This window comes from Salarias fasciatus, chromosome 3 (genome assembly GCF_902148845.1).
Source record: "Salarias fasciatus chromosome 3, fSalaFa1.1, whole genome shotgun sequence".
Taxonomy (NCBI): domain Eukaryota; kingdom Metazoa; phylum Chordata; class Actinopteri; order Blenniiformes; family Blenniidae; genus Salarias; species Salarias fasciatus.
In genome coordinates this window covers 14,766,055-14,782,447 of record NC_043747.1, presented here as the reverse complement: position 1 = coordinate 14,782,447, position 16,393 = coordinate 14,766,055, and the positions used below count along the sequence as shown (strand labels likewise).

General features: G+C 42.7%; 1 protein-coding gene and 1 non-coding gene across 2 annotated transcripts; both read right to left on the bottom strand.

The window, feature by feature from the left end:
• Positions 1–5,099: 5,099 nt before the first annotated feature.
• Positions 5,100–9,814, bottom strand: snx15 (sorting nexin 15). The gene is made up of 7 exons (XM_030120935.1): positions 9,615–9,814; positions 8,758–8,914; positions 8,208–8,323; positions 7,778–8,105; positions 7,520–7,693; positions 7,170–7,367; positions 5,100–5,579 (listed from the first exon to the last, which is right to left on the bottom strand). The coding sequence occupies exons 1-7, from the start codon at positions 9,711–9,713 to the stop codon at positions 5,440–5,442; spliced, it is 1,212 nt and encodes a 403-aa protein (XP_029976795.1). The 5' UTR covers positions 9,714–9,814; the 3' UTR covers positions 5,100–5,439.
• Positions 5,777–5,858, bottom strand: trnal-aag (transfer RNA leucine (anticodon AAG)). Its single transcript has one exon. It is a non-coding gene; the product is annotated as a tRNA-Leu (tRNA).
• Positions 9,815–16,393: the final 6,579 nt, after the last annotated feature.

Here is a 16,393-nt window from a genome sequence, read left to right as displayed (position 1 = left end):
GGCAGAGTGGGAGAATGCAATTGATAGATAATACATGGATCCGCGGCGCAAGCCGGAGAATACTAAAAAGCACAAATTGTTCGGAGAAAAGCCCACCAAAAAGCCTAAAATTGTGTGTGCGCGCGCGTGTGTGAGTGCCCGAACGTCATCTCTCTGAGGGCTTATATTATGTTAACCACTTAGACTAACATCAAACACTCTCTCTCTCACACACACACATACACACACATACACACTTCAGTGGAAGCATGAAGGTGCCAGCCATATAAATAGGATATCCCAGAGCGAGAGATATAAAGAGAAAGGGACTGACAGAGGGAGAGAAAGAGAGAGAAAAGAGATTATAAATTCAAAGGGGAGACAGAGGGGGTGAGAAAAAGGGGATGGGGGGGGAGAGAGCTGGGTATGAAACAGAGGAGCAGAGAGGGAAAGAACAGGAGGGGGTGAGGACAGATAGATATGAAGGGATCAATAAATGGCATAAAGTGTATGTTCATCGATTCACTTATGAGAGAGTGCTGGAGGGGGGAGGGAGGGAGACAGAGAGTCGGGGGGGGCAGTGGGCAGGAGTGCAAGGAGGAGAGATTTAAAACCCCAATTAAAGCCGCATTAATCAATACTTTCATATTAACAGGAGGTCAAATGAGTGTTTTCAGTGTCAAAGAGGCCAGTCAGAGTGACAGCCCGACAGAGGACGATCAGCCCCGTTTAACTCGGCCTGGTTATCATACAGAGGAACTTTTATTTTCTCTCCCACCCAGATTTCAATGACAAACCCCAGGAAGACCAAAGTTCACTGCCTGTGAAGGATTTAGTCGATACAACTGCAGCAAAGACTTTCAAAAGAAAAAAAAAATGAAGTGTACTGCCTCACTCTTTTCTGACTTTTGATAATTTCAGGGTTGTTTTTTTTTTTAAAGTGGCTAAATAAGACATCTGCATCGCCGCAACAAACACTAAATGTCCAGTGCCGCCGTGTCACACCTGCCGCTTTACAATCTAATAAAGACACAATTCATCCGAGGACGAGAGGAAAAAAGGTTAACTGTGAAGATTATCATATTAAACATGCATGTGCATCATACATTTTTTATTCTCGATTACCTTTGAGGTTATCCAGCAGAGATTTCTCAATGGACATTTGTCAAGAATTCAAAAGAATAGAATAGAATCATTAAAATTACATGATAATTACAAAAATGTGTGAACAATGCAACATATGTTTTGTTTTCTGGATTCTTCCTCTGCCATCTGAGTGAGACTAATATCTAGAAAACGAATACAAGTTACTTTTATGCTGCAAAATCAAATGCATCCCCTTTTAATTTACAAATTATTAACCGTCACGCTCTTTCATCCAGCATTCGGGCTGAGAGGAAAAGATGCTCAGAGACCGATAACTTGTGTCAGGACGGCCACAGGGAGAGGGAGAACGGAGAGACGACGTGCTGAAGCACAGAGACCAGGCGGACACACGGACAGAGAATGAGCATGTTTATGTGCGAGAGAGAGAGAGAGAGAGAGAGAAAAAAGAGATGGGAGGGAGTGCGAGAGACAGAAGTGTACTCAAATAGCTGAGGGCAAGGTGACAGCGAGAAACCAACGGACAGAGAGGAATAACAAGCTCATGGAGGAGCGATGCTGTGTGAGTGAGTGTGTGTGTGTGTTAGTGCTACAGACAAAAAGATAGAGAGAGAGAGAGAGAGAGAAAGAGGAAGACAGAGAGGGCGGAAGACAGGCGGGACAGAGGAAGTTGAGGGAACAGAAAGAAAAACAGCGCGAGGGATGGCGGGCGTGTGTGTGTGGACAGCCGAAGGTGTCACAGTGTGCTGTTTGGCTTAATGATGACCCATTGGGCATGTAGGTCATAACGGTTTGTGTCTCCGAGCCATGGCTGCATGCCTGCGTGCGTCCATTAGTGCGAGCCAGTTGCGAGCGGTGTAAATAGAAAGTCGGCAGACCCACGCGCACACACACACACACACACACACACACACACACACACACACACACATGTAAAGTGGGTCTCTTCAGAGTGTGAGTGGTCAGAGGTTGAAGAAGCAGTTTTTGTAGCAGGTAGGACTCAAAGCGATACTTTAAACACACACACACACACTCTCTCTCTCTCTCTTTCTGTCTGTCTCTCTCTCTCTCTCTAGTGCACCCACACATGCTGCAAATCCAGTGTTGGCACACACACCAACAGCTGCCCTTCATGTCATACATGCACACGTAATGCACCATGTATGCCACTAAATTATGCACAAACACACACGCACACACACACACGCGTCTCTTTCTTTTGATCTCTCATGATAACACACCGAAACAGACACACACACACACATAGGGGGAAGCTATTATGCTCTCAGCCTGGAGTGTTTTGATGGTATAATTGCAGTGACCAGTGAGGAGAAAGAGACAGAGGGAGGGATGGAGAGAGGGATGGGGATGGAGGGAGAGAAAAAGAGGAGAGTGCTGACACTCTCAGCATGCTAATGTTGTGAGGCTCTACCCCCCTCTCTGATTCCAAACCTCCCTCCCTCCCGTCGTCTCTTTGTCTCTCCATCTTCCTCTCCATCCAGCATCCTCTGCATTTCACAGGTGGAGCACCACAACGAGGGGGAGATGGATAGAAAAGGTGGAGAGGTGGAGAGATGAGAGGAAAAGAGGGATACATAACAGGACGGAGCAATGTTATCTCTTGCTTTCACCGCCATCCCTCCATCTACTTCAAGCTCCCCACAATGGTCAAAACAAAGCATGTGAGAAAAAAAAAAAAGAGGTACAGGGGGATGAAAATAGAGAAAGGCTAGGGAGGGTCTCTTTTTTCCATCCTTTTAACAATGGAGGGATGATCTCTGCTTATCCTCTAATCTCATCCCTTCTTTTTTTTCCCTCTTCTCCGGTCCTCCCTGTTATCTCTCGCTCCCTGCTACCCCCTCATTTTCCTCATCTGGTGAGAGAGAAGAGTAGCCTTTTCCTCTCACTGGCCTCAACCCCATTTTTCTGTCGCCTCTCCATCTGTTTGTCCTTCCAGTCCTCCCTCCATTTCTGTCTCCTCTCCAGAAAAGGGATTCTGCTGTTTGTCTCTGAGCCTTTTCCTGCTTTCACTCCTTACTTTTATCCTTCTATTCTTTCCCATCGCTGTCCTGGCTTGTTCAAACACTTAAACATAGTAAAATGCAATGCTAATATGTTTATTTATCCAGGTACAGAGCAGGGCTGTGTAAAGGCATTTTGAGATGAGGTGTCACTAGTGAACAATATCTAATATAAGCGACGTTATGATCATAGGAAACAATACATGCACCATTTAGATAACTGTTTTGTATTGTGCAATGTTGTATTCAACTACAGGACAACTTTGGCATTTCAAATGGCTCCCCGGCAATTATATTTAACTCACTTCAGGTAAAGCACTTTACAATAAGCCCCTTCCAGAACAAGCAGAAGCTTTTTTTTTCTTTAATTACTGTTTGAAAGCAGCGAAAATCTAATTTACTTCTGCAAATTCAAAGTGCGTGTGACGCTTGCCTGATTCTGACCTGACCACAGGAGGAGGAGGAGTTCTTGCTCCCGAGGGTGTGTGATCGTGATTATTCAGCAGCCAGCAGCACCTCTCAGAGGTCCTGCCTCGCTACTGCAAAGCCTGCGAAACCCTCAAGAGCTCCTGGATCCTGTTGAGCAGCGGATCAGCCATAACGTTATGACCAAGTGAATCTCTTCCTCGTGTCACCTGCGACGGGAGCCACCCGACTGCTTCACAGACGCCGCCTGTCTCCGTGTTGCGTTCTGTTTGGTACAGAGAAGGCAATGCAGTTGCTGATATTCCCAAAGCTTTTCTTCCATCCCATAATGCATCAGGAAATGTAAATAGGAGAGTACGCTTCATCCGAGGGATTAAACAAACACCCTCGGACTGCAGCAGTGGTTTCATGTTTTGTTTTTGGCTTCGGCGTGTCGGACAGACGCCAGCATTCCTCTCTAGACAGTCACACTACGGAACACCAGCGCGGTTTTTTTCCTCCCACAGTCCAAAAACATGCATGCCAGGTTAATAAGTAACCCCTAAATTGCCTGTAGGGTGTGACTGTGAGTGTGTGTGGCGATCTGATCTCTCTGTGATGGACTGGCGACCTGTCCAGGGTGACCCTGAACGCGACGAGAGGAGCAGAAGATGGATGGCGCCTTCAAAATGACCACGGGGTGGGAGTGTGTTTGTGTGTCTGTGTTTGCTTTGTGAGGCGTTCAGGGTGTATCCTGCCTTCACTGAGCTATGATGAGCTGCACAGGTGATGGATGGATATCATCCTTTCCTTCTGTCATTGCTTTTAAACTGATATTTATCCCCCGCTTTGTTTAGTATATGCTGCTCTTTGAATGTTTACAGGAAATAATCAGCCGCATTTACATTAACTCGATAGAAGAAAAAAAAAAAAAAAGATTACAGATTCTTCTTCTTGAATAAAAATCACATTTATTAACAAAACATTGTGCAAAATGCAAATCACTGATATGCAGTTCTGGAAAACAAAATTAGACACCACGCCAGGATATAAAGTTTCTCTTGTTTCACTGTATTTCAGTAAAATAAACACTGAACTGGAGCTGTTTTAATTCAATTAAGCAAAAAATTTTCTCCAAAATTTAAGTGATACAATTATCATTTTTATTAGGGATCATTTTATCTAAGTAGTAGTGTATGGAAAACTTACTGTAAAATAATAATGCAGGTAAGAAAAACTTTAAACACAATAAGTCGATGTTTTAGTGTGGCTGAGTCCCGTTAATGCTGAGCTAATGCTCATTTATTCCAGTCCTTCATGTTTCTAAAAGTGATCCTGGTTTCTGTTTGTCCCACCTTTCAAAGTCTGGGACGGATCTGAAGAGAGGCTCACTCTGTCACTTTTCCAGTCATGCTATTTTTGGTTTTCCATTCAAGCCGTGATAACCACAGCGATGGGAATTTGACAATTTCTTTTTGAAATTAATCTTAAGAGAATCACATATGCAGGGCCTCATGAAGTGAAGCTTAAAAGTGATTTATAGCACATATTTAAAAGAACGCAGAGTAGTATTTGGAGGTGTTTTTTTTATGAATATACACACATTGTAGAGGCAAACATTGTAAAGAGATGACAAATACAAACAGAGATCCAATAAATTACTTCATATTTTGTACATTTCCAAAGGCAGCTTCAGGATCAGGCTTCAGGACTCCATATTTACGTGCGTACCGTGTATAATATACGTCGTTCTACTTCATATTTGGGAATGCTGTGCTCCAAACAACCAAATGTGAAAGTGTGCTCTCGTATTTTAACGGTGCCTTTTGGAGAGAGTGTGTGTTGACGGCACAACCCTGAGCATGTTCATCGTTGATCGGTCCTCATGTGTGAACACTGTCACGTTACAGGCATGTGTGTGTGTGTGTGTCTACGGGTCCTGCGCGTGCTGGTGTGTGGGTGTGTGAGTGTGACCGGGTGAGGAGTGTTGGTCCACCAACATCTCGGCGTGCTTCAGGTACTGCGCCGTCCGTCTCATCACGGACTCCTTGCGTACGGGGTCTGGATCTCCTGCAGAGACATCAGACCACGATGAGCGGTGGTAAATTCATTCTTCACGTTGTGTGTGTGAGAATACATCAGTGTGGCCAAAGGCGGAGCTCATTTATCACAGAACTGCTTCTTCCACGTTTCCGCGACTCTTGTAAATTGTCTTTGGATCGTATTTGTCACTCATCAGCACGTTTGAGCGAGGAAAAGAGACATCCTGGCAGCGGTGGGATTCGAACCCACGCCCCCGAAGAGACTGGAGCCTTAATCCAGCGCCTTAGACCGCTCGGCCACGCTACCATGCAAACCCTGAAACTATAGATCAATGTCGGAGCAGCCATGTGGGAGGTTGAGTCAGTGTTCTAAGAATAGCTATTGAGCAATTGGAAAAAAGTACCGACAAAGTAAACATAGATAAGCCATTGACGGGTTGTGACCTGTTAGCGCGGTATCGGATGACAGACACTTGTGTTTGTCTGTAAAGTCAAGTTTGGTTTGTATCTGATGGACTTTGATGTATTGATTACAGTGGGAGCTGCAACGCTCTTGTTCTTTTTGCTCATGCAGCACAAAACCGTAAACACACTTGAACCAATTCTGGCTTTTGATGTGTAGAATGTCCCAAGGATGTCCCAGTTTACAATTATGAAAAAAAAAAACATTGACTTATCATCAATGAAAGAACTATAAAATCATCCCAGATCCAAATACTACTGATTACATTATCCGACTTTTTATTGTGCGTGCTTCTCAAAAAGTCAGAACAGTACTTGTGACTCACAACAAACATCTGAAAATGCATTTACCGTGTTATTTATCAACAGCAGTGGTGAGGCAGTTTGCTATAAAATCCTCATTTCACGACCGGCTTCATCTTAACAAACCTTCTATGTGGAGTCTCCCTGTTCTCGTTATGCAAACATGGGTTTTATCTGAGCAGATACTCTTTATTTTGCTGGTTGACTGTATGTATTTCTGTCTGTCTGTTTGTGATGGAACAACTGCAACAGTTTTGAAATGACACTATGAAGTAAGAACACTGAAACGGTGTTTTAGCCCACACCTCCGTTGACGCTAGAGTCTGGCTGTACAGACGCTAAGCTCAGCTGCTAAACTGACCGACACAACTCATCCTGCAGCAAGAACGTTGTGGATTAATACCCGAGATAAAGAGCAACGTCATAGTATGGGACGCTTAAAAAACCTCTGCAAAGTGATGGTTATGCTGCAGTCAGCGATCACAGCTGTTTAAAGCTGCAGCTGCTGTGGAGCTCAGCATTTCCAAATACAAGCACGATCTGGTTTCCGTGCTGCGGGAACAAATGACATAAAGCTCTCTCTTTGATTTACAGTGAACATTAATAGAGGAGGTTTTCATTTGGAGTATTTCCAACCCCTTCTTTAAAAGCAGAGTATTAATCCAACAGGTACAAAAACACATTAGTTACAATAAATAGAAAACATGTTCTTGTTGGGTGAATCAACCAAGATAGCAAACTAAAATGCAGTTTATCTTTTCAAAAACAAGATAATAAATACTTTACAATGTTGGTGAAGTCAATCATACCTTTTATTACTCCCATCAATCCAGCGATAGCTGTTGTTTCTTACCCTGCACTCCCGTGATCAGAATATCCACCGCCGTCCTGTATCCACGGATGGCGGCGCTGAATTCTCCCTCCTTCTCCCGCTCCATGGCGGCCGTCAGCTCACTGGCGGCTTGATTCAAGTAACCTCCCTCCACGCCGTCCAGACCGGCGATTGGCAGTGAGAGCAACTCTGAGTGATCAGTGGAGGTATTTGATATTTCTAAAATAGAGTGAAAAGACATTTTAGAAGATAGATTTTGATATAAACACTTATCGGGGATGTACTGATCCATTTCTCAAATCAAATCATAGATTCTTCATATATATATTTATGATTTCTTTCTTTTTTCTTCCTCATTTGATTTAGATCACCTTCTTTGTAGCAGGGATCGAATGCAGCCATATCATTGTCAGACAGCGGAGGAGGACCGTCTTTCTTAGGCGATGGGACGTGCTCTTCAGCCACAGAGTCAAACAGGGAGTCAAATTCCTCCTGGGTTTCTTGTGATTGGTACGTCTTGGCTGGAGACGAGTCGAGACTTGGAACTGTCGGAGCGAAACCAGACAAGAAAAAGGTGAGGAAAAGAGAGGAGAACGAGTTTAGAGCTTTGCCAATCACTGCTGTCAAACCTCGGTCGTCCGGTTCAATATCGCTGAGCTCATCTCGCTCTTCCTCTCGCTCTTCCTCTCGCTCTTCCTCTCGCTCTTCCTCTCGCTCTTCCTCTCTTGGAGATCCTCCGATCTCGCTGTAGGCCTCGACCGCCACCTCCGGTTCCCCCACTTCTAAGCCGAGGTTATTGCCCAGGTCTTGAGTTAAGATGGGAGCCTCTTTTCCCACCTCCTCTTCGGCAGGCTCGCAGTCTGAGGCCCTCCGCTTCGGGAGCGGGATGAGAGGGGGAGGCAGAGGGCCGGCAGAGGACAGGGGGGAGGGATCCAGGGGCCTTGTGACCTCTCCACCCTGACAGCAACGAACGAAGAGGAGGCAGAAGAGGAGAGACGGTCAGATGACAAACTAGAACGGAAGTATATTTTCACATAGAGCGTGTTAAATGTGTCTTACTCTGAAGAAGTCTTTCAGCTGTGGGCTGTTATACAGTGCAGGGATACCAGTAGTAAACAAGAGCATCGTCTCAGCTGCTTTCCTCCTTTCTTCAATCACAGCTTCATCAAACCTTCCTGAAACAGGAGAACACATTCGGACAAGCAAGGATGATTGACCCGGCAGCAAAAGGGGAGAACACTTTACACAAATGCAAATAAAAGCAGTGACCTTCAGGTTTTATCATTCCTGATGTTAAAGATCGGGGCTTTAAAAAGAAACATTTACTCTTGATATGAAGCGTGAGAATATGAGGGAGAGTTGAGGTTGAACAGTTTGGTGGCAGAGTGAGAGAGATGACACTGGTCACTGGGATAGAGCAGAGATGACAGCATTGTGCGGTGAAGAATGCTGAAATTACAGCTGCCAGGAAAGAGTAGGAGAAGGAAGTGAGGACAGAGGTTCAAAGATGCAGTGAGGACATGTACGTGATCGGTGTGACACTCAGAGAAGAAGAGAAGCACAATCGTGTGCAGGGTCTACAGAATATCACAATATTCTCATGTCATACCAAAGAGTTGTGCTCGGGGAAAAGATGGAAACTCCTCCTCTCTCCTGAACAGATTCTTGTGTGTGTAAGCCAACTCTCCATGCAGCTTCTTCAGCTCAGTAAACCTCCTCCACACCACCACCTCCTTCACATCTTCCGGATGACGCTTAGACACAAACTACAAACCAAAGAAGAGAAAGATAAGGTGGTTTGATTAGCTGCAGGACTATCTATTTAATCTTCATCTTTTTTGGGAACAGAGTAATGTGAGAAAATGGGTAACTTGTATCAAGACAGATAGGCTTATACGAACATAGTGTAGACTTTAGTGTAGTTATAGTTTGTTTTTTTCGGTTATGCATGAAAACAATGCACAAAAACTGAGGAATGTTAATATAAAAGTGAAACTCCATATAATTTCAATTCCTACCATTTGAAAATATTGGCGGTTCTGGGCAAAAAAAAAATAAAAGTTTTGTGGGTTTATGAAGACTAAACCAACAAGGACGGTGATTTGTACACGCATGCCTGCTTGAAGCACGGGACATCAGCGTGGTCATGGGGGTCCAGGATCTCATGAACTGGATCACAAGTTCTGTGTTTGACTCGAACGGCCACTGTGCAAAACTGCAGCCAAAAGAAAAGGCTCATTGTGCGCGAGGCGGCGGCGGAGCCTCTGTGGCTCCAATGTGTTTGAAAGAAGAATTACTACAGGGTTATTCGGCTGACTGATCAATAGGACCTGTGGTTATGCGTTACACAGTTCGTAAAGCTGTAATCAAATCAGCTGATTACATGATTACTAAGCGTGCTTGCATGTTTATGGCATGTTTGGTAATGACACTGTAGCAACAGGGGAATAACAAGTGGAAACTCACCCTTGCTGTCACTTTGTACTCGGTGTGCCCCTTCTCGTGCGTTCGTGGCTCGCTGACGGTAAAGAACCGGTAGTATTCTTCTTTGGCTTTCCGTGACATGTCCGCTCCAGGTATAAAATACAGCGAATAACAAAGCAGGGCCGTGAAGAGGCTGCGAAGTTCACTTCTGTTGTGATTCGCAGACCCTGCTGCTCTCCGTGGACGCTTCCTGTTTGGGGGACGTAACTTACGTAATTACGTGATGACGTTCCCATTTGAAGAGTGCCGCTCAAATCCAAACAGCCCCTGAGATGAATATCTTTACATCTACAGTCTATGCTCATAACACAGGGACATTTTTAATACAGGAGTGCCATTCAGATACATTTCAAGACTTAAAAGAGTGCAAAAAAACCATTCTCCTTTTAAAATAAATTAACAAAGTATTTCACTATGTTGCATTCAAAAAGAAAAACAGTGCATTTCATTTAGCAGTCTCACCTCCTTGTAGTAAGTTCAAACATGGTCTTGGCCTTTCTGTGGAAAGTCTGCATGTTCTCCCAGTGCATGTCCACTGGTTTTCTCCCACAGTCAAAAAATGCGTTGCATATTGTTACAGCTTGTTTGTGCAAGTTCACAGAGCTTTCTTTAAAGTAACACTAAGGAACTTTCAGTTTCCGTTGATTTTGGCGGCGCCAGTGGACAAAAGCGGTAGTGTTTTGCCTAAAGGAATACTACAGTTCCCATGAGGACTAGTGCGTGACGTCGTAAAATGCTGCTCCCGGTGGCATGCTGTCAGACTGAACTCGCCTACATTTGTTTCCAGTGGCTGTGTGAAGGACGGATAGCGACGAGGTAATGAATCTAATGGTGGCTAAACAATATTATATCATAATGTGACGCATGCCGTGTGCTGGGTTCCTACCACCCTCCTCACAGTTTCTTAGTCCAAGTGAAAGCAATACTGATGCCCTCAGCCCGTGACAGAGGGGTCATTTAACCCGTTGTAAGTCGATGTGTCATCACAAAAGATATTAAAATGTTTTATTAAGGTTGAAAAGTTCCTTAGTGTCGCTTTAAGTTGATTGCTATTAGAAGTGTTGATACACATAAACTTGATAAAATATCTTTCAGTTTTTCACACCTCACACTCCTAATCAATGATTGATCAGAGTCAGACCACAGAAATCCATCATGTGCCACTAATTTTGTTGGAAATCATGATATCTAAACTTCAGAAACACCAATCTCTGCTATTGAATGTGCGAAAACAAATATGACTCCCCACTGACAACAATCACTCCAAGATTCATACACCCAAACAGTTGTGACATTTTTTTAGATTTTTTTTTTACAATTGCAAAAGCTATTTGACAAAGCATATGAAAACTTAATATGAAACTAAGAGACATCGTTCCAGTAAAACACTGAAATAAAACACAGAAATTAAAATTAGTTGCCCCAAAATATCCCTGACATTAATATTCTGATGAAAGAAAGCCAGGAGTGAACTGAGACTCGTTGATCTTGTAGTTTGTGTTTCAAAGTTATGTCTTGAATTTGGGTTGAATAAACACTCCTCAGTTTTTACTGTAGTGTCGCGCTTCAATTTCACAATATGTCGACACCACTGATTGTGTTGTTTTCTAAGGTGGCCAAATTTGCTTCACAATGCTAGACCTATAAAACTTAAATATTTCCCTCTCGACATGTTTACAGTTAAATGTGCCGGCTTGGATATTATATACCACTCAACGAATCTGAACGATTGAGCGATAAATATTTATGATATACTTTGGTTTATGAAAGCAGCAATGGAATAAAATGAGACTTCTGCCCTATGGTTCATTCACAAAAACAATAATGCGTTTATTTGAGAACTGCAATCACTTAAAATAGAGGTGGATTCGCAAAAATTAAGCCCTTGTATTTGGTTTTGTTTTTAAAACTGTAGTAAGCACAGGAATACTCCAGGAGGTGCTATAAGCTCAACTTAATCTGTCCCATACAGTATTATACATTAAAAGACACTTCAGTCAAATAACTTTGTGTAAGTTTTTTTTCTTCTTTTTATTGTAATCTGTAGAGTATTCCTGTGTTTACACATGTTGCTTAGAATAAACTAACTGAAATGCACATACAAGCTGTGGACATGCCCTGTTTGAGACAATGGAACAAAGACACTAACAACAAACAGTTATTTTAAACGAGGAAACTCAAGTCTGCTGTTTGTAAAAATGTCTCCATTCACCAGTTCCCCGAACAGTTACTTTGTCTCATTTGTCCTGTGATCAATGACAAGGATCACACAGTTCATAGCCTTGAGAGGAGTTTGAATTGAAAACAGACAGTTCGAAGGTCAGCTCTTAGCCGTCTTGTCTGATCTCCTCTCTGGTAATTGTGCGCTAAACGAAGGGAAAGCGTGTTGCAGGCACAAATGAGGTAAATAATTAATTTCAAGAAGACTTTCCCTTTTTTCTCCACTAGAGGAAGGTTTATTGAGTGTGTGACAGCAGGAGAATGAGTTGTGTAATCGTATCTGTTGCAGGCATGATAAGGAACAAGGTTACAGTATGTTTAAAATAGCAGAGAATGGTTTCGATCCATCGACCTCTGGGTTATGGGCCCAGCACGCTTCCGCTGCGCCACTCTGCTTCCACTACTCACTCAGTCTCAGTGTTCTGCAACCTCCCTGAACCAATTTACATACTCACAAAAGGGATCGTTCTTACATAAGGCTCGGTCATTGTTTCCTGCTGACAGGAGGAGGGGGGCTGAGTTACAGAGTGGGGCTCCAGAAGGGAGCTCAGGCAGTGAAAGGAAGAGAAAAACAGGCTCCAACAGAAGAGGTCCCAAATATCCACACTGAAGCTGCAACAGGTGATGAATTAAAATGATCAGTCTGAATCCAGAAGGTCTCGTTTCTAGTCAAAAAATAGTTTATTCTCAAATAACTTCACAATAATTACCACGTTTTATCTTTTTCTGACTTAAAATAATGAAAGACAAAAGAAGAAAGTAGAAGTGAAATCATTCAGAACAACAGACACACACACACACACACACACACACACACACACACACACACACACACACACACACACACATAAACCACCATGACCACCGACACAGAAAAAGTTCAGAGATGACAATGTGTTACACTAAAGTTGATGTGATTCAAATGAATACAAAGTTGTTTTAACTTTTCCCGCTGACGACGTTCGACCACTTGACATTTCAGTTGTGATTACCATTTTCATATGTACTTTTCATTTTCATTTTGTGTTATGTCCCTCATCCATGTTGTCTTGCTTTATATTTTCCACAAAATTCAATGATTCATACATTCCTTTAATGAGATTGTAATATTTTGTGTTCGTGTTGGGCTTGCTTTGTTCATTTTTCACTCCTTTAATGTAAACTTCTCACACAGATCAGGCGTTTCTTTGTTAGAGAAAAGTAGGCCACACATTGTCTACTCATGAATGTATTATAAATCTACAGGTACAGTTTTACCCCTCAATAAAGTTGAACAAATACAGAAACATGGCGCCACTTCCCTTCTTGAAATGCAAGCAGCGTTTCAGTGAGCTCCACTGGTTCAGTCTGAGCTGTAGATGTGGACACACACACTGCCGCGATCCTGACACAATGAGATGAAAGCACAAGACCTCAGCCAGACTGGTCTGAACTGGTCCGGCTCTGCTCAGCTCTACTTTTTTTTTTTTTTTTCCCTGCTTCCCTCAAGCTCACGCTGTCTTGCAAAATAAACACTCTCACAGGGATCAGACGAGGATTTGTAGTGTGTGTGTGTGTGTGTGTGTGTGTGTGTGTGTGTGTGTGTGTGTGTGTGTGTGTGTGTGTGTGTGTGTGTGTGTGTGTGTGTGTGTGTGTGTGTGTGTGTGTGTGTGTGTGTGTGTGTGTGTGTCTTCAGCCCTCATGAACTGCCTTGACTAGAACACTTTTTTTTTGCTGTAGTATACTTTTTTGTGTCGATCAACTGAGTTTATTTTTCATTTCCTGAAACTGAACTGTAATCTTCAGTTGAGAGTTAAATCACGTCCCCTCTACTAGTTCCTCTCAGGCCTCGGAGAAAACAGGCGACGTTATGAAGCAACTCAGACTGTATTTCCTGTCTTCACCCCCTGTGCGACTGATATTTTGATACCACCCTCTCCTCTGTTCCCAAGGGCTTGAACAATGTAAACAACCACCTCCATATATCAGCTTCATGGATGAACCGTTCCATCTGCAGCCTCTGTGTTTCTTATCATCATCGCTGCCCGTCACAAACTAACTAAAACTAAATAATATCTAAACTAAACCATCTGCAAGTCACAGTGTTGCCATTCAGATGTCTTTTCCAAAATATGCTTCACCTTCTTTTCAAAAACATGTTTACACATCCGTGTAATTCTGTCTCCCCTTTCCCCTCATTCCTCTGACTCCACCCCTCTATACTTCTCTTCCCCAGTCTCGCCCCTCCTCTCATCCACTCCTCTACTTTTTCCTCTTTATTCCTGAATGTCCGACACCTCTCCGAATGTTGCCTTTCCAGGTCGCAGTCTCTCGGTGAACGCAGAGCAGGATGTCAGCCGAGAAGCAGAGAGTGTGTTTACTGTTTTCACTGAGTATACGTCCCAGACTGAGAGCAGAGCGTGTTTACACTGCTGTCTCCATTACAGCCCCGACTCCACCGAACCTGCATGTGACCGGGAGAGTGTGATGAGAGACAGATGGCGTGTGTTTGAGTTTGCCTTCAGGCCAGAGAGCGATAACAAGATGCCTGGCTGCACCTGTTTGAGATGACTTTGATGGAGGAACAAGTTTTTTTTCATGAATTGAGTGTTTTTAGAGATATTCCAAATCTCATTATAACACTGTTTGTTTTTTGTTTACATGCTTAAATTCCCTAATTCAGTGCCAGCTTCATAATGTCTCGACACTTTGTAAGGCAAAACAGATGAAGTGGAAAAGCCAGGGTTAAGCAGCAGCGTCCAGAACATCCAGATCTTCCAGAACATGTGAATTATCATTAATGTGCTTCCAAAATAGTATCAAAATAAGTCAAATGTGTGTGACTGATTCTTTTAGTATGCTGTTGTTGTTGTTGTTGTTGTTTAGGTAAGAGATCAAAATAAATGTAACTGGATAGTACCAAAGTATGCAGGCACATGGAGAAGTACAGACATGACACATGGCAAAGTGGTGGAACGTGTTCCGGCTGTTCCCTGACACTGAAACATAACGTCCTATTTCATGTCTTTTTTTGTTTTTTTTGTTTTGTTTTAGAATTTAAAAAAATCTAATTTAGCAGCAAATACAGTCTTTATTGTGTGACTGCGTTTCTGTATATAAAAAGTAATGAAAAGACTGCATTAATACGGAACTTCTAAACAGTTTAAGCCTTCACGGACTTGATTAATGTTGCTAATGTGAACAAAGTGTTTGTGATTGTAGTTAAATCAGTCTGATGCAAATTGAACACATCATGAATATTTCATTGGTGCCTGCCCTGGGAGTCTGTTCCTGGAAGTCTGGGAGAGGGTGATCAACAGCTGCTGAGGAATGGTTGACGGCACAAGCAGGGGCAGACGGATGTTAGTTTAAAGAACAGCTGCTCATATATAAGTTTCCCCGGGTTAAAATTATCTACATTATACTTACTACATTGTAAATAAAGACACTCCACCAAGAATGCAAATCTGGAAGGCCTAGATTTTTGATTAGGGAGTAAGACAGAAAGGAATTTCTTCAGCAGCATTGACCTGGCATTTTATAATGAGGGCAGATGGGACTTTAATCAGTTGCACTGATCATCATTGTAATCCCATCAGGGTGTGATTGCGTTATTGTGATTTATATTTACCCCTTGTTAGCTTGGGTAAATGGGAGGTCTGCTTGACGAATCAGAAAGAGTGATACTATGATTTGATTAAACTAAATAAATTAAGGTGAGATTGGCAATCACCTCAGACCAAAGCAAGGCGATCAATCAATTTTACAGGGCAAATTAGGATCAGATAAACACAATTCCAAATGAAACTTGAGAAATATATTTGCTGTAGGCCCCACAGGAGATAGAATTGTATAGATTTAAGCCAAGAAATGCACATTTAAACCAATGAATGGAGTAGCACAGAAAGTTCCTGCTCAGAGAACAATTTGTTTTTGAGGGCCAGCGACGTGTGGTTCATGAACGCACCGGGTCTTCGAGCCCATGTTTTGGAGAAGACGAGAAAAGTCGACTTCCATCAGGACTGTAGTCTCAGGTGAACACAGGGAGCAGTCGCGAATGACTGGTATTTACGAGTGACATTTCACAAAGCAGTGGTTGTCATTAAACAACAATGTCTTTCGTCTGCAGTGACTATGTTGTCCTGCTTGAGTACAATGTCTGGAGATGATGCATTTTGTTCTGCCAAAAGAAAAGAATATTGCAAACAAATCAAGTTTTCTGTAGTCCCATTTATTCACTGCGAGGCATCCTTGTACCTTAGTTGTAACCAAAATGTTTTTTTGTTTCAGAGGAAAAACAGCAGACATGAATGTTGTTTATTATGCATGTTGAGAGGTGCCTGTGTTGAACTGCCTTAAATGTTAAAATGTTTTATTTATTTAAATACTTATGTGTTTTTTTGTAAATTATTATTAAAATTGTACCATTGTCTCATTAAATATTCGTGAATTCGCCTCATTTTCTTTTTTAGGGAGGGGAGACAAAAGATTCGACTCACTGAAAAGAACTGAACGTCTCACCGCCGGCGGCTTCAGGGGTTCCAGGAAAAGGGGGCGGAGCT

What these genes read in the sequence shown, in the direction of transcription:
- snx15 (XM_030120935.1), bottom strand. Translation starts at nt 9,713, where the DNA reads ATGTCACGGAAAGCCAAAGAAGAATACTACCGGTTCTTTACCGTCAGC. An exon ending in AGTACAAAGTGACAGCAAGG is followed by an intron (nt 8,915 to 9,614) that starts GTGAGTTTCCAC and finishes TTTGGTTTGTAG; the next exon opens with TTTGTGTCTAAGCGTCATCC. An exon ending in CGATCCCTGCTACAAAGAAG is followed by an intron (nt 7,368 to 7,519) that starts GTGATCTAAATC and finishes ACTCTATTTTAG; the next exon opens with AAATATCAAATACCTCCACT.